The 18643-nt window shown below is 38.0% G+C and overlaps 1 protein-coding gene across 4 annotated transcripts in view; it reads right to left on the bottom strand.

Annotated features, from left to right (window-relative positions):
* Positions 1-18643, bottom strand: part of LOC145664838 (sodium-independent sulfate anion transporter-like) — a 176625-nt gene that overhangs the window by 43728 nt on the left and 114254 nt on the right. For all 4 annotated transcript variants that reach the window (XR_014127527.1, XM_081731844.1, XM_081731843.1 and 1 more), the window contains exon 10: positions 18451-18627. Coding sequence is in view for 3 of the 4 variants with exons in the window: in XM_081731844.1 (XP_081587970.1) it covers positions 18451-18627 (177 nt within the window). In the remaining variant the exon portion in view is untranslated. The remainder of the gene's footprint in view (positions 1-18450; positions 18628-18643) is intronic.

The raw sequence follows: 18643 nt of genomic DNA, 5'->3' as shown, positions 1-18643 counted from the left end.
TAAGGAAAATACGTATTTCCGTAAAATACATATTTAATTTTAACATATTGGTATTGACTAAAATGATTCTGGCTCTGTTATTTTAACACTTCCCTGGCATAAAACGGTAACTTTATAAGATTACTTAAGATAATATAAATACGTCTATAATAATTAATCTAACTAGGATTGTATTTTAGTATCTTTTGTAGCCATAACTCCATTTTTATCACGGTGCTAACTTTAAAGGAGTGGTGCAAATATATTTGTTGCCACAAAATTTCCCTATTCTAATACAAGAAACATAACTACTCAATGATCTTAACTGTAAACTAGTAAATATAAAATAGTTTTCCTTTTAAAAGCATAATGTAGTAAAATATTCGAAAATTTCAATTTTTCCCACTTTTTCCGTTTTTTTCCAAGCTTGAGAAAAACGTAAAAAACAGTTTTTTTACCCAAAATTTCCGTTTTCATCCCGGACCTTTACAACAGTAGTTAGGATACAGTCTTACGTAGTAGATGTACTATATGTTCTAGTATCACTGTATCAGTACCTTAATTAAACAACTACATGATTTAAAATTATGTGGGTGATTCAGAAAGTAATTCCTCCAAGCCCATTATTTGAGCAATACCACTACAAACATTCTGAACTTTTATCGTTAATACACTGATGTTTAAGCTATATAATGTCACTTGTTTCACCTTCCTATCTCTTCTCGTTCCAGAGTAATGGAGCAATCCGTGGGATTCAGGGGTGACGTCCGGTTGAAACAGTTGGTTGTCATTGAATTTCTGACTGCGGAAACTTGTGGGCATGCATCGCCGGCTACGAGTCGTCGATACACCATTATGACGCTTCAACGAAGCGTCAGTCGATGGAGTACCGCCACATGTCCTCTGCTCCGCCAAAAACATTCAAAGTTGTTCCATCTGTTGGCAAAGTGTTGTTGACATTCTGCCTCATCCTGCCTATAGTCCGGATCTTGCGCCCGGTGACTTTTGGCTCTTCCCCAAACTTAAGGATCACCTTAAGGGACAACACTGCAGTTGTGACGTGGAAGTGGAAGCAACAGTTCGGCAATAGTATCGCCAGTAAGCGCCACAATTCTTCGACGACAGCATGAAAAATCTTGTTTCGCGTTCGCACAAGTGTGTTGCCCATAATGGGGACTATGTTGAAAAATGATGAAACCATTTGTTTGACATTGCAAGCTTTCCACTGTTACCTGTATCGGTGCTATATGCCAAACACAAATAAAGATTCACTTTGGAGGTATTACTTTCCGAATCACTCTCATAGTATATACTGGTATGTAATTAGTTTGTGCTAAACCGATTTTTTATTTCAGGTTTTACACACTAAATATTTTATATGATTAAAGTAGATAATTGCATAATATAGCCATATATTGCAAGAGAGTACAGGATGTGTAAGATAAATTGATTCACATTTTTAATAATATTAGAAATTTTCGTAGTAAAAGAGACACACATTTGATTCCTGTTATAAGCTTATGTATGAGTTCCGGATTAAACCTTAATTCTTTACATCTTCAGTGCTGGAAAGTAATCGTAAACTCCAATCGAGTAAGACGCGGTGACTTAGTGGTAGAGCAGTCATCTCTAGTTTAAGGGGTTCCTGGCTCGTTCCTAGGCTATGGGAGTTTATAGTGGACAACTTCGTATCAGTCGTTTTCCTTGAGGTTCCCCTACTTTCATGCACATTCTCATTCCACTAGTTTTTCCGTAAACCTTCGCTTTTATTAATCGTCTGTCCCTCTTAGTCTAAAGGACATAGTCATGGGATGTTAAACTAGTAATTTCATTTAATTTGAATTCCAAACAACGGACAAAGAAACAAGTTTTTGAGATCATTATCAAATATTGCAAGTATCAGTAAATCATTGGCTACGCTGAAGATTAACCTATAAGTCTACGGTTACAGCTTAGTAACAGTGACGGAGAATAACAAAAAAATCATCTCTTTACCCATGGTCACATAGCCACTAAGTATCTACTTTCAATCAGACTTCTGATATACAATGATCTCAACTTATAAGGAAATTCCATTTTAAGGGATCTTTTGCGTTAATTTTTCGGAAAGCAATTACTTTTTACTTTCTTATGGCGAAATTAGCAATGTACGTATACTGGATTTCACAGACACACCCACATATGTATATACAGGATGCGGCAGAACCGACTAAGCAGTTTCTATCGATTACCACGAGAGCTGTGGTGGGGGTAGGCAGTTGCACGTGGTTTTCCTTTTGTTCAGTCGTTGACCCCATTTCAGTAGCTAATATGGTCTGGACTAGGGATGGCCAATTTCGGAATTTTTATTTTCCGGAATCCGGAAAGTAAAATCGGAAAATTCCGGAATTAGGAAAAATTCCGGATTTCGGAAAAATTCCGGAATTTAGAAAAAATCCGGAATTTAGAAAAATTCCGGATTTCGGAAAAATTCCAGATTTCGGAAAAATTCCGGATTTCGGAAAAATTCCGGAATTCGGAAAAATTATTTTTTCTTTTTGTAATCCTAAGAATTTTGTTCAAATGCAAAAGAACAAATTTCCTTTTTGTAATCCTAAGAATGTATGATGCAAGTTAAGCTGAAACTTACATCCTAAAGTATACACTACTCAATCTTCCCATGGTTAATGGGATGTAGTCCAAAAGTACGATGTACTCCTAATATTTAATTTTTGTTTTACTGTGATATTGTCCAGAGGTAATACATATATCACACTGAGATAAACAACTTGACATAATGATCTTATCATACGTAGTTTTCCAGAAAATCGTGAGAAACGAATTTTTATGAAGTTAAAATATGCGTCGCTTGTTGCCAGTGTGATGCAATTGATAACTTTTATGCTGGAATAGTCTTATTATTATTATTATTATTATTATTATTATTATTATTATTATTATTATTATTATTATTATTATTATTATTATTATTATTATTATTATTATTAATCGTTTATGTACTGTAAAAGAAAAATGTGAACCGTTAAGTAGTAGATTTTATCTGTTGTTTTTTGATATCTTCTAACAGTAATAACAAACTGCTTGTAAATACGCAATGATTATCAAGGACAATAGCATATTAATGTAAGGACTACTCTGCAGACTAGCAATAAACAATAAACAATAACAGATAAACAATAGTTGCAAAAAAAAAGTAACTAACTTGGGCACGTCAGAATGTTCGCGAGAATATAGGGACGCATTGAGACTAGCAAAGAGCGTGGTATTATTATTACTCAAAGGGCCGTACGATGGAGGCATTAATGTTAATGGCACTAATGAGCACTTACTTGCTCTAACGGTTAACCTCATTTTTGAGATGATTCTTAGAAGTGGGCGTGTTGGCATGCAGTTAGAAGACCTATATCCATTATTTAAAAAGCACACGTTATCTGTGGAGTACTAACGATTTGCGTCACTATCGAACACTAACGTAGCACTAGCGACGTTTAAAGTTGAAATTGGAGTCTGACATAAGTGGCTTGTCAACTTCACGGACATTATATTTTCCTTGAATGAGAGAATTTTGCGCCCAGGAAATTTGCGCCCTACCACAAAAAAAGAGGAAAAAATGCGCTCGCAATATATTTGCACTGGGATGTTTGCGCCCTACCCCAAAAAGAGGGGAAAATGCGCCGGCTATATATTTGCACTGGGATGTTAGCGCCCTACAATTCAACTTATTTTTGTATTGTGTAAAGTAACTTCCACTCACACTTGAACTAGGCTTGCCTCTCATCGTCTCAGTGAGTTACTCCATCTGTTATAATATTCCGAACAAATGAAAAAAATACAATTTTAGTTCACTAAAGGGCAATCCATACAAATACAATTTTTCATTATACTACAAAATTTACAATAAAAGTATAAATGACTGATATATAATTATTTATTAATATAATCAAAGAGTATAATTTAATCTACAAAAGGCTGTTTGGCTCTACCCAGATATCTCTGTTCACAATCCTTGCGAGTTGTTTGGCTTTTCAGGACACAAAATATAGAAAAGAAAATGTAAAGTGAATGTAAAATCAGTTCAGTAATATTATCAAGAAAACTATGTACAGTGTGTTTACTTGCTGGAATTACACTTCAAACACACAATTGCGTTCAGTCGTTCTTTCAGAAAAAAATGTTCCGGGGGGCACACTTAGTATTCCGGAGGGGGGGTCACTGCTGGTACTATTCTATTTATTATTATATTATAGACATATTATTTTGGTCTCCTCCGAGGGGGCACTCTGAGAGCTCTGGGGAGGCCAGTGTTCCCCCAAAATCATCTCTGGAAGAAGCAGTGATTGCGTTGATCCGTTGTGTTCTTTTGGCTTATATTGAAGTTTATTCTCCCCTTATATAGCCACAATGAAAATAAATCACCAATGGCATGGTTGTGGGGGGAGGATTGTTTATGCTGTAATGTCAGCCCCTCCGAGCAAATGCGTAAGCTCCAATAGGTTATTTCGCAGGGCTCAAACTTCCGGGTGAAGGTACATCGCAGGCGCAATTTTACCTGTTCTTGAGGTAGGGCGCAAATTTCCCAGACGCAAAATTCTCGACACAGTTCGAATGACCTCGGAAGACTATATCTTTTTCAATAATTTTTTATATTCTTTTACTCGAGATTTCTTCATAGCTTCTTATTAAAATACTTACTAATATATCCTCATTTTATTGTACTAACCAATCAATATGGGTATGTTGTCAGTAAAATATTTAGATTGATCGAGCCTCTGGTGTGTAACCACAGTATTTCATATCATGCACCCATTAGAAATCTCGGCTAAACAAACCAATATATGTTGCCAATAAAATAGTTTAGAATGATTGAGCCCCTGGTAAATAACCACAGTATTTCGTGACAGACCCCCCCCCCCTTCCTATTACCATATTCTAGCTACGTGCCTGACTCAGCTAATTCTCTACATTCTTTACCAAGCACACATTTTCTAATGCGGAAAATGCTCTCTAAATACCTAAGCTCATTATTTTCAGCAGATGCACAAATTGGGTAACATTCTATTTACATGAATATTATATATATGTCGATTATTGGAAACCGCTTCTCGCTATCTATTACCATATTTACTATATAATGATTAACGTTAAAACCGGAAATGGTTGATTTGTATCGCTTCCGGTTTGAATATTACATTCATCAGGGAACTCGATTCTTAACTATTGACTCTGTACATCATGGCCAAAATTGATTGGTAATCCATCAGATAGTTCTTGAGATTGTTTGTTTCACTGACGGACAGAATGAATATATGGCTATAGAGTTTTGATAAACTAAATTCATTAATGAGTGATGATGGAACAAATATAAGAAAGGTAGGCCTACCACCGGGAAAATTTTCGAACACAAAATTAGCCATCGAAAACCCACATGTCCTGGGTTAGAATACCATAGATGAAAACTCTACCACTGAGTCATCAATCACCCGCTTATTAGTTTTATTAATTATTATATTAATATAAATTAATGAATGCCTGCTTATGTTAATTATTGAACAATTACATTGTATACTTCGTAAAGTCAAAAATTATAAATTTGTATTTACTGTACATACAGTGAGCGCAGAAAGTGTTCGTACACCTATGCTATTGAAACGAGAATGCCTGCGAAAAAGAAACAGAAAATTTAAGAAGTGTAATAACACACACAATATGAATAATGAAAACTAAGCTTTATGATATATCAATAAAGAACCACAAAGACAAGTTAAATGGTCAGAAAGTAAATAACTTCCGTAGAAAGTGTATAGAGTAGACGCAAAAAGTGATCGTACACCTGACGTACGAATACGAAACAAAGATACCACAACTGGGGTTCACTAGTATTCACCTGAGTATACACCTCTGTATAGCATGACGAGTAACAGAATGAGTTTAGTTGTGAATAGGAGTGAAAAAACTGCACGGTGGGCTGTCAAAGTGGGAAGCAACCGAACAGAAACAAATGAGGAGACAAGAAAAGTAATTATTAAATTGCATAAGAAGGGTAAGTCTTTGAGAAAGATAGCAAACCTTGCAGACAGGCCTCGTTCAACAGTACAAACAATAATTGCGATGTATCATGTTTCTATCACTGTGCGAAACAAACAAACAAACAAACAAAAAAAAAGAACTGGAAGACCAAGAGTGTTGAGTGAACAAGATAAACGTTACATTATTAGGGAAAGAAAAAAGGTTCAAAAAAATAGTGCTGTGCAATTGGCAACGGATCTGGAAACACGCGGTGTTAAAGTATCAGCCAGTACAGTGCGGAATATTTGCAGGGTATCATGGTCGGATAGCCAGGAAAATGTTCTGGGTGAACAAGGCAAATCGTATAAAGAGACTAAAGTTTGAAATAGAGTATAAAGATAAGGAATCAGGCTTCTTTCTGGAATAGGGTCATATTTTCGGACGAAAGTAAATTTAACTTTATCGAGTCCAATGGGAGGCGTATGGTATGGCGCAAGGTGAATACAGAGATGAATCCTCAAAATCTCGTCCCTAAAGTAAGACACGGAGGAGGGTCCGTGCTCGTCTGGGGTTGTATGAGTGCCTCAGGAGTGGGTCGTCTCCACCTTATCGATGGAGTGATGATCCACAAAGTGTATATTAACATATTAAAGGAAAATCTCCATACTAGTGCGCAGAAGATGGTTCTTGAAAACAATTTATTGTTCAGCAAGACAACGACTCCAAACATACAGCGGAAAATACTCGATTGTGGCTACTCTATAATACCTTGAAACAGCTTCGCACACCTCCCCAATCCCCAGACATGAACCCCATAGAACATCTATGGTCTGTTCTGGACACAACAATCAGAAGGCACAGCTTCTCTACTCAGGGCCGGCGCTAGCAATTTTGCCGCCTTGGGCGGTGCTTTCACATGCCGCCCCTTTAATCCGCAAACCTTATTTTGACAGATAGCGTTCAAGTGTCATTTAAAAACATGTATAAAATGGAAAAGTAAAAAAAAAAAAAAAAAAAAAAAGAACTACCTTTCTGGAATGCTCACGTAATATTTAAACGACTCTATACTAGTGGTGGGCACAAAAACCGGTTTTCGGTTTTTCACCGAAACCGGTTTCGGTTTTCTCCAAAACCGGTTCGGTTTTTTACCTGGTCCGGTTTCGGTTTTCTTCAAAACCGATTCCGGTTTTTTTCCAAAATTTGTTCTATTTCTGACCAGAATGGTGTTTCGTTGTTCTCCGGAAACCGAATCCATTTCCACAGAAATAGTTCTATGTGTTTTCGAAAAGTTTTCACCGAAACCAGTTTCGGTGAAAACCGAACCAGTTTTGGAGAAAACCGAACCGGTTCTGGAGAAAACCGAAATGTCGGTTTTTCGGGTTTCGGTTTTTATAAAAACCGGTTTTGCCCATCCCTACTCTATACTGACACAATATTCAGTATGCTCGATTTCGCTGTATATCTGTAATATAGAGCAGCGCATACAGAAAATAAAATTTTAAAAATATACTTTAGTCATGACTAAGAATTTTAATTTTTAGGCTTATTTTATATCAAAAGGCGTTTTCAATAGAGTATGGAGCAAGAAGATAATACAGTAAATCAGATATTATGGTAAATGTAAGTGATTAGCCTAAACCTTATAATGTACTAAAACACAATAGACATACATAAATTTAACATACCTTAATTGTAAGAAACTTTTCTTGCTTTGATATGAGCAAATTCCTTTATCACATCGCGTAGTCCAATGTTTAAGCCAATTTGTGTTCTATTGATATCGTCGCTAGACCACTCAAGCGTGTTTCAAACATAACAGCGTGTAGATAGTTTCTAATAAATTTAAGTTTCCAAAAACTTCTTTCTCCACTTGCCACTGTTACAAGCAAGATTAACAAAATTCTACGTGCAATACTAACATTGGGAGCAAAGTCATGTTTCTTAATTTATTTATTTATTTTTATTTATTTATTTATTTATTTATTTTTTTTTACTTTCACAGGCTTAATTATAGTGGATAACACTTTCAGTTTGTCTTTCAAATCACTGAGGTTAATATCTTTCAATTCTTCGTGTGTTAAAATGGTGGTAAGTTTAGTACACTTTTCAGACAAAAAGTTCAGGTGGTAGGCTATATCTTTACGATTACTTATATCGCAAAGAAAATTGAAATACTCGCTGTGATGTTTAAGTTGCTCAAATCTTTCTCTTAAAAGCTAACACAATCACTTCTAGAACTTTCTAATAAAAATCGATCTTGTATCTTGTTTGTGGATGTTTTCAGTAGCTTCATCCTCTGCCTCGTACTGAAACTGTCTCTTCTTTCGACTTCGAGCTTGCACTGTATTACGTATCAGTAGATCACCCGTATCTAATGCTGATGCCAAGTCCATCGCATCAACTAAGTAAGATTTAAACTTTGCATAATTTCTGCTCCTCTCAAAGTACCCAGATATATTTTCAAGAAATCCTACTGCATCCAACACATGAGAATCAATGCTTTAAAGTCATATCAGACGAGTGAGTAAAGGAAAGAAAAGTAACTCAGCTGGTTTGCTATACACAGAGCATCGTGGGCGACCATTCTATCGGTTCTATTGTCATTACTTATTTGAAGTAAGGCATCATAAACTTCCTATATTTGATAACTGAGTCAGAGCATCAATTCGGCTCTCCCACCTTGTGGTGGATAATGATTTTAAAGTGAGACTACTAATATGTTCCTTTAGTATGGCCTAACGTTGAACTGACGCAGAAAAAAAAGTCATAAACCTTTTTTCGCTATACAAAAAATGAAACATTTCTCAAGAAATAATACGCTGTACGATTTACTATCATAGATGTTCATTTTACTTCGACCTCACTCACCCTCGCCCTCGCAGTAGCAGTTGGCCCTCACCCTCGTTCACCCTCGCCCTCGCGAATGGAATTGTCCATCGCCCTCGCGCGCCCTCACCCTCGCTGTCGAAACTTGTCCTCGCCCTCGCGCACCCTCGCCCTCGCCGTCGAAGCTTGTCCTCGCCCTCGCGCACCCTCGCCCTCGCGGCCAAAACTTGTCCTCGCCCTCGCGCACCCTCACCCTCGCCATCGAAGCTTGTCCTCGTCCTCGCGCACCCTCGCCCTCGCTGCCGAAACTTGTCCTCGCCCTCGCGCACCCTCGCCCTCGCTGTCGAAGATTTTCCTCGCCCTCTCGCACCCTCACCCTCGCCATCGAAGCTTGTCCTCGCCCTCGCGCACCCTCACCCTCGCTGTCGAAGCTTCTCCTCGCACATCCTCGCCCTTTTCGTCGAAGCTTTTCCTCGCCCTCGCGCACCCTCACTCTCGCCATTGAAGCTTGTCCTCGCCCTCGCGCACCCTCGCCCTCGCGATAGGAGTTGTCCATTATCCTCGCTCGCCCTCGCCTTCGTGCTCAAAACTTTTCCTCGCCCTCGCGCACCCTCGCCCTCATATCATTGAGGGCGAGGGTAATTGAGGGTGAGGAGACCTCGAGAGGGCCTCCTTCGTGAGGATCAGAGCATCAATTATTCAACCTATTTGTTGAATTATTTCCTTATCGTCAGTGGCGGATCCAGGGGGGGGGCGATCGGGGCAATCGCTCCCCCCCAGAAGAGGAAACTTCTTTATTTTATATATACAAATAAAACGCATCCCAGAGTTTGGAGCTCTTAAAAGTAGCTCTAAGTAGCAGTATTACAACCCACCACCCCCACCAGAAGTCCGTTCTGGATCCGCCCTTGCTTAACATACGTCCTAAAGAAAGGAAACTAAACATATCATCGTATAACTTACTGTGGAACACCTAAAATGGAACAACTGTTACAATGGAGATCTCGGTCGATAGTGACGTTTACATCATTTATCAACAGTATCCAATGCCTTTACTTCAAAATGTTCCTTGAACTACGATGCAAGCATAAGTATTCAGCCACACAAGGGCGGCTCTCATGAGGGTGAGGGTGAAATCAATGTTTGATGAGTGGCAGTAGAGTGACTGCTGCGGACTATCTGTCAGAATTTGACAGTCAACACGTTGGCCATCCCTGATGTATGTAGCGTAACTGAGGAAGATCTAAAGAGCTTAATTTTGAAACTTCGTCAGCAAACAAATAAAATACTTCAGAACACTATTGTTGAATTATCACTCGGAAATATATACCCACTCTAACCTATAACATGAATGACTTCATTGATTTGAATGTGAATCTAAGTTAATTGGTATTTTAAAAAATAAACTGAAATGTGTCAACGTGCTTGTAAGGTTAATTTCGATGCTCAAATATTGTTAATATTCACCACTAATAGAGATACATTTGTCCTACCTTAACAATGTTAAAATTTTGATTTTTTTTTTTCAATAATTGCCATAAATATGAAACTTTGTCTTAAGAAACTACCCTAGGGGCCAATTTGTGCACTTTATCACTTTGGTCTTGGTTCATTTTTGGCAGCTATCATTGTTGGAAAGTTTATTTTCAGTAATTGCCACAATTATGAAATGATATCTTTCAAACGTTGTCTCAAGGATTCCTTACACTACAAATACGTAAAGGCAAATGAAAAATGAAATCTTTAGTTTAAGATCCCACGATTATGCAAGCTAAATGCTAAAGGAGACAGAAGTGAATGATGAAAGAAATAGTTGAATGAGAGTGTGGTAGGAAACTGGAGAATCCCCAGAAAACCCACGAACACGATGTCCTCCACCACGAACTTACTTGGACGGGAATCGAACATGCGACCCTTCGAACAAAGGTAATTTCTCTATCGCTGAGCCACCGTTCCTCCCTAAATGGCACGCTCAGAGCTTAGCGCCTCCAGGGGCCTTGGAAAGATTATCGAGCCTAAAATGATTTAGCACTGCCTTTTATAAATCCACCAATTCAACAATTAATAATGTCGTGCAAACTTTAATACGTGCAAACTTTAAGATTGTAGTAATGAAAGAAAAGATGAAATCTTTAGTTTAGCGCCCCAGAGTTATGTAACTGCTAAAGGAGATGGATGAAATTGCAAGTGAATGATGATGAAAGAAATGGTGGAACGGGAAAGTAAGAGAACAAACCTTTATTTTCTTTAGCACAAATAATTAAATGTGTAGATTAATTGATTTCCAGAAATTTTATTATAATTAGCAATTAAAAACTGAAAGGGCGATCACAAACTTTTCTTGCCCAGGACCTCGCAACAATTTGTTACACGCTGCCATACGGTACATCATTAAAACAGGAGTAGAGTGACTGAATTATTTTGCTCTGTGGTTGAAAAGTAATAATGCAAAACAGACAATTATTGACTTGAAGAGATAGGATAGTTTAAAAATTCTGATGACTGGGGAATAAAATCTTCATTTTTACGTCCTACGATTATCGCAGTCTTGTAGCCAACCTGGAACAAAAGAGATTCAGCCCACTGAAGATTCTTTGCGAATATCATTTCAATGTGAATTTCGAACAGAGATCTAAGCTTATCTTCGTGCTTACGTTACGTCAAACAACTAACATATAAGGTGGAAATTATTCAACTTTTTTCATAAGATGTAATCCAGCTGACTAAAATTTTATAAGCTTTATGTGTTATATGTTGATTGATTAAATGTTGCACCTGATAATATGTAGTCGTTACTGCTTGTTACATAGTATTAGCGTGTGTAATGGTTGTATGGGGGAGAGGAGTATTTAAACGCTAATATTCTAAAGTGAAATATTTACATAAAAATTAGGATAATTAAACATTTTCAATAACTCCCTCTTAGACTTAGACTCTGGTTATAGGTCGATTACCGGTGATTACTGAAAGTTAATGATATTGAAATATACAAAGGAAGTTAGCATAGTGTCTAGCAAGCATGTCTGCTTTGCAGCAAAATTCTCAGGTTCGATTCCCTTGAGTGAAGTTTGAACGCATTATGGTGGTTCGGATCCTACCATAAACTATAGATTCACGTGCCATTTAGCATCGGCATCGGTGATGAATTATAAAGGGACATTAACTCTAATACGTCAAAATACAGACAGATCGACTGATTCCCAGATATTAATAAGTAAAACTTATATTTTCCAAAACAGCAAATTACGTTAGTAGAGTGCTATTTTTTTTCTAAATATAGATCATGAACGGTTTGAAATTGTTTATTCTGTTGTGTGAGAACGTTTCTCTATAGTTAGAATTGAGGACATCCTCGAAAGTTCCCCTTCGGGAGGATGAACACTAAGAATCATGAAATTATAGGTGTAAACCTGAATGCAGTTTTACCCACTTATCTCAATAGTAATCTATGTAAATGTAAGGTCACTTGACAGGTCCAAATGTAAGGTCACTTGACCAAAGGCTTAGATAATGTCCCCACAACCTCCACGATGCGGGGCCACCAACTCCAGGGATGTAAAATATATAGAAAATGTTTAGAAAGTAGAGGCGAATAACTAGGGGCTGCAGCGGGCAGGGACTGTGTTGCAATAATAGACTATCAAAAACTTCCTGCTCAAGTCCTAAAATTTCACACGGCGTACACCATAGTCTTAAAATTTTCACAGAGTATACGCTAGTCTTAAAAATTTCACAGGTTATATATGCTAGTTTTGAATATAGTACTACACGCCTTGAAGCAGAAAGTATGCGCAAATGACTAAGATTGAGCAATACACCTTCGTATACTCTCGACTACACCCCTGAATATATGCTTTTATTTTCTTAGTTTGCTTACATACGTGTGACGAAAATCTGGGAGGAACGCGACCACCCAAGCCCCTCGTTACGACGCCCTGATTAGATGAACCATAGCCGAATACTTCAGGTAGTTTTGCTTCTTTATTTCTAAGTTTTCCTATGCTTTGCTGACTAAATATCAGTTGTCAGGGAGCTTTAAAACTTGCGATATAGAACCAAATCATTCTACTTTAATATCCTATTTTGCAAATAATAATAATAATAATAATAATAATAATAATAATAATAATAATAATAATAATAATAATAATAATAATAATAATAATAATAATAATAATAATAATAAAAACGTCGATAATGAAGGGTAACAGATCACAGAAAGAAGCCTACTGGACGCCCAAAATAGTCTCCCTTTTCAAGACTGTACGCTGCATATTCTTACACTATATTAAAAACGCTTTCAGAGATATCAATCTTAAAAAAAATAAATAAATAAATAAAATAAAATAAAATAAAATAAATCTTTAGTTTAACATCCAACGGTTATGCCTTCGATGGCTAAAGGAGACTGATGGAATTGCAAGTGAATGATGATGAAAGAATAGGTGGAATGAGAAAACGGGAGGAAACGGGAAAATCCCGAGAAAACCCATCCTATCGTCCTCCACGAACTCACTTGGCCTGGGATCGAACGAGTGACCCCTGAAACCAGAGATTGGCTGTAGCACTGAGCCAACGTGCTCTCGTCCAATAATACCAATCGTGTTATTCGTTTAATTGCAATAAATATTTTCGTTTTTAGTTTTCAGTATTGACTTAATAGTTTTGCAACTGGGTACTTGGAAAACGGATAGGATTTCAATTAAAAACAGTTTGTGGGCTGGTCTAGATAGTTGCGATTTACACTTAAGTAATTATCTTAGAATGAGATTTTATTTACAAAATTGACAATTCAATTAAACCATTAACAGAAGTGATTTATAAGATAATCCTAATTTAAGATCAATTAAAATTATTGATCAACTAATAACTGACTTCGATGAAGTGGATTACACTAAGTGTTATCAATTTACGGTGTCTACATTTAATTCATTTTAAAAGTTCGTTATTGAATTCTTCGCCCTCGCGCCTTCGCTTTTCCTCGCCCTCGCGCACCCTCACCCCCGCCATCGAAGCTTGTCCTCGCCCTCGCGGATCCTCACCCTCGCTGCCGAAACTGGTCCTCGCCCTCGCGCACCCTCGCCCTCTTCGTCGAAGCTTTTCCTCGCCCTCGCGCACCCTCACCCTCGCCATCGAAGCTTGTCCTCGCCCTCTTCGTCGAAGCTTTTCCTCGCCCTCGCGCACCCTCGCCTTCTTCGTCGAAGCTTTTCCTCGCCCTCGCGCACCCTCACCCTCGCCATCGAATCTTGTCCTCGCCCTCGCGCACCCTCGCCCTCGCTGCCGAAACTTGTCCTCGCCCTCGCGCACCCTCACCCTCGCTGTCGAAGCTTTTCCTCGCCCTCGCGCACCCTCACCCTCGCCATCGAAGCTTGTCCTCGCCCTCGCGCACCCTCGCCCTCGCGGTCAAATCTTGTCCTCGCCCTCGCGCTCCTTCGCCCTCGCGTCACTGTGGGCGAGGGAACTTGAGGGTGAGGATGCCCTCGAGAGGGCCACCCTCGCGAGGGTGAACATCTCTGTTTACTATATTCGGAATGAACAATTTGTAAATTCTGCAAAAACTCGCTGTTAGAACCTAAATGTCTCTAGATGCTACATTCTAGAACGGCCTGTCTCAAATGGGAGTGTACCTTTTGCATACTTGGAGCGGAGCGTTAGAACATTATTGAATAGAAAAAATATAAAAAGACACCGTGATAATCTTGTGCACTCTAGCTCAAAATCCTATCTACACCGCTGCAAGGGAAATATTGAACAAGATACCTGTGGCTAGTAGTTTGATAATTGAAAATGTGGAGGATACTCTGAATTTCATGAGAGTATTTTCTTGAATGTGAGTGAAGTAAGTTCAATTACGTTCTCAGGCAAACACAATTTTATTTCTCCATGTAGGCCTATTACGAAGCATTATATTTTGATAGTATTCTTTTCTTTTTCAAATTTTGCAGCCCATTAAACTTGCCGCTCTGGGCGGTGGCACGGCTCGATCCCCCCCCCCCTCGCGCCGGTCCTGTCTCTACTAAAGAAGGCCTAAGAAAAGCTATTCAAGAAGAATGGGAGATAATCAGTCCCGAAGCTACAGAACTACGAACTACTACAGGTGAAATCAATGCCACGAAGACTACAGACAATCACTAACGCACAGGGTAATCCCACAAAATATTAAATAACGTAATATACTTTATAAGCATTAATTCAAGCATAAGTGTACGGTGACTTTTTGCGTTTACAAAAAAAGGAATTCTCTCTTTTCTTCTGAACAAAACAGTGATTGTGTTTGTTTGGCCTTTCTCTTGTATATAGAAATAAAATGTATGAATGCGTAGTCTTAATTCTGGTTATATATATATTTTCCACCTCCCGTTCTCATGCTAGCTGTTTTCAATATAAAGTATGCACGGTGTACGAACACTTTCTGCGCTCACTGTAGGTATGTTGACAATAAGCGAATGTTATTAGAATATTTGTTCGAGATTTCTTTTCCTTCACTGCCTTTCGCCTGGTTAAAAAGTAGTTTGCAGTGCTTTGGAGCAGCTGCAGGTGGGAACGCGATAATGTTTGAGACATACCGGCGACTTTTTTGTGTGGGAAAATAAGACCTTCCTCATAAAGCAGTAAATAACTGTAGTAGCAATTGTCTACGTAAGTGATAAAGACATATCCAACTACAAGAAACTAATACAGTATATATATTCATTATTGTGTTTCTCTTTTAACAGCTACTAGCTAGGGATGGCCAATTCCAGAATTTTTACTTTCCGGAATCCGAAAAGTAAAATCGGAAAAAATTCCGAATTTTTTTCTAAATTCCGGATTTTTTCCGAATGTCGAAATTTTTCCGAATTCCGGATTTTTTCTGAATTCCGGAATTTTTCCGAATTTCGGATTTTTTCCGAATTCTGGAATTTTTCTGAGTTCCGGAATTTTTCCGAATTCCGGATTTTTTCCGAAATCCGGAATTTTTCTGAATTTCGGAATTTTTCCGAATTCCGGAATTTTTCTGAATTCCGGAATTTTTCCGAAATCCGGATTTTTTTTTAAATTCCGGAATTTTTCTGAATTCCGGAATTTTTCCGAATTCCAGATTTTTTCCGAAATCCGGAATTTTTCCGAATTTCGGAATTTTTCCGAATTCCGGAAAGTAAATTTTCCGATTCCGGAAAACAAAATTTCCGGTATTCGGATTCCGGAAAATTTTGGCCATCCCTAGTCTGGACCGGTGCACATCGTGGTTTTGCCGTTCGCGCTTATTATGAAAACAACAGATCTGTGATCGCTACACAACGATCTTTGAGGGGTGATGTCGAGTGGCCTGCGCGGTCACCAGATTTGTGCATTTGTGACTACTTACTTTGGGGATATCTGAAGGAAAAGGTTTTCAAAAGCCGCCCTCACACCCTACCAGAGTTAAAACAGCGGATTATTGACGAAGTGAATGCCATACCCCGCGATATGTGTGCAAGAGCTGCTCGAAACTTCAGGGATCGTCTTCAACAATGTATTGATGCTAACGACCACCATCCTGAGGACATTATTTTCAAAACTAAATGAATGTAAAATGGTATATTATATTAATTTAGAAAATAAAAACATTTTTTCTCTATATATCCAGATTTACTTTTTATTGCTCCTTAAAACTGCTTGGTTGGTTCTGCCGCACCCTGTATTAGTACTCCAAGAACATTCTCTAAAAAGGAAGTAGGCATAGATAATTAGCTGTGAATAAGAGTGGAGGGGGTCGTGAAGGCTCAGTTGTAGAACGCTTATCTTTGGTGTGTGGAGTCTCTGGTTCAATCAAAGCTCCCGCCAAATGGCTTTGGGGTGGACAAATACCTGTACACATTTTTCTGGGGGTTTCTCGTTTCCTCTCATTTTCAACATTCCACGATTATCATCCATCTCACTATCACCGTCTTCCTTAGCTTCGATGCATAACGTGAGATGGTAAACTCAAAAAAAAGAAAAAAGAAAGAAAGAAAGAAAGAAAAGAAAAGAAAAGAAATCAGATTAATTGACAAGTTTTCTCTCAAAGTCTTCTTTATGGTATTGGAGCACAGTGGTTTCTGCAGTGACTTAATCATGTATGATTCTCCAAAACTCAAGCACTATTGATTCTAAATTGTGCTCCCGTATTTCAAAAGAAAAAGAAAGAAAGCAAAACAAAAGAAAGAAAGAAAAAGAAAATGAAATAAAATACATGAAAGAATATATCAAACAAGAAACAACTAACTTCCAAAAAGTTCAACACGAAATGTTTACAGAACGAAGTTTTTCTAGTGTTGCTATGCTCAGTAGAATATTATGGGAAAAAATGCATGGGAAAGAACTGCATTTCTAATAATTAACAGAATATATCGATTAATGGAAATGCTTAGAGCTATTTATAAATTATTTTATTAATAAGGAAAATCGAAATGCACTAGTAATTCATTGAGATAATGAAAAAGTGAGTATTATATACACTACGAGGTGCATTCAAACTATTTTAATTACAAGAACAGCGTGTAATCATTTGTTTTCTCCATTTGTGTAAAAGTCTCATTTATGCCTTCCTCACGTGTCAACATTGCCTGAGAACATGCCACGTGCACAGCCTTGTGGTCATTCGTCAGCGTTCGTGGCACCCACATGGAGGACAGTTTTCGCATTTTCAGGTGTTTATGCAGGATTGTTGGAATAGATCCCACGGAATTCGGGGATTCTTCAGAGCAACTTTCTCCATTCGTTCGATCATGTCGTCAAACCAGCTTGTGCAAGGTCGAGATTATCTTGGTTTCTTGTCACAGGATGTTCTGTGTTCTTTGAACTGTCGCACCCACGAACGCACATTAGACATATCCATGACACCATCATCACACATCTCACTGAACTGGCGATGAATTTCAAGCGTTGCCACACCAGGGGCGGATCCAGGACGGACTTCTGGGGGGCGGTGGGTTGTAATACTGCTACTTAGAGCTATTTTTAAGAGCTCCAAACTCTGGGATGGGTTTATTTATATATAAAATAAGAAAGTTTCCTCCTCTTCTGGGGGTAAGGCGATTGACCCGACCACCCCATACCTGAATCCGCCCCTGTGTCACACCATGCAAATGGAGAAAACGAATAACTACGTCGCCATTTTATGAATGTCGTATCAAAAACAGTTATCACTCTCACCACTGCCACAAGAGTTCTCTATACCGTACAGTGTTGCAATCTCTGTCACGCATTAACAACGAGTGTTCGAGTATGTTATAAATAAACAGCACATTTCTATCTGTTACCAGTCCTGAAGGGAAAAAATGGAGGTGTTGTAACTTGAATGCATCTCGTAGTTTCGTTCTTCATATCTATATCTATTTATATCTATACCTATATCTATATCTATATCTATCTATCTATCTATGTAATATATATATATATATATATATAATATTTTTGATAATTATTTTAACGTGGGAAAGCAAAAAGATTTTTTTTTTTCAGTGGCGGTGAGTGACATTACTGGAGTGGTATACGTACGTGCTAATTTCTCCAGTCTATTCCCAGCTTCTCATCCCTAATGTTACTATTTTACCATTTATCTTAGAAGCCTAGGTTTACAAGCTACTTTTCAGTGAACTTTTGGTAATTAGGCAATCTTTTTGGAAAATAACGTACCTTTGCTGAGGTGAAATCCAACCTCTTCATGTTGTTACAATTTAATACTACGTTGACAGATTTATTACTATTATCAATACCATATGTAATGAGCTCTGTTCGAATGAAATCCGCTGCTGGAAAGTGCAATCCATTGTCCAATGATATTAAAATATATTCTTCATCTCCAGTAGAATTCTGTAAAATATTTAGA

This window comes from Thermobia domestica, chromosome 11, assembly GCF_964235325.1.
Source record: "Thermobia domestica chromosome 11, izTheDome1.hap1.1, whole genome shotgun sequence".
Taxonomy (NCBI): domain Eukaryota; kingdom Metazoa; phylum Arthropoda; class Insecta; order Zygentoma; family Lepismatidae; genus Thermobia; species Thermobia domestica.
The sequence above is the reverse complement of the archived record's forward strand: the minus strand, read 5'-3'. Positions and strand labels throughout refer to the sequence as shown.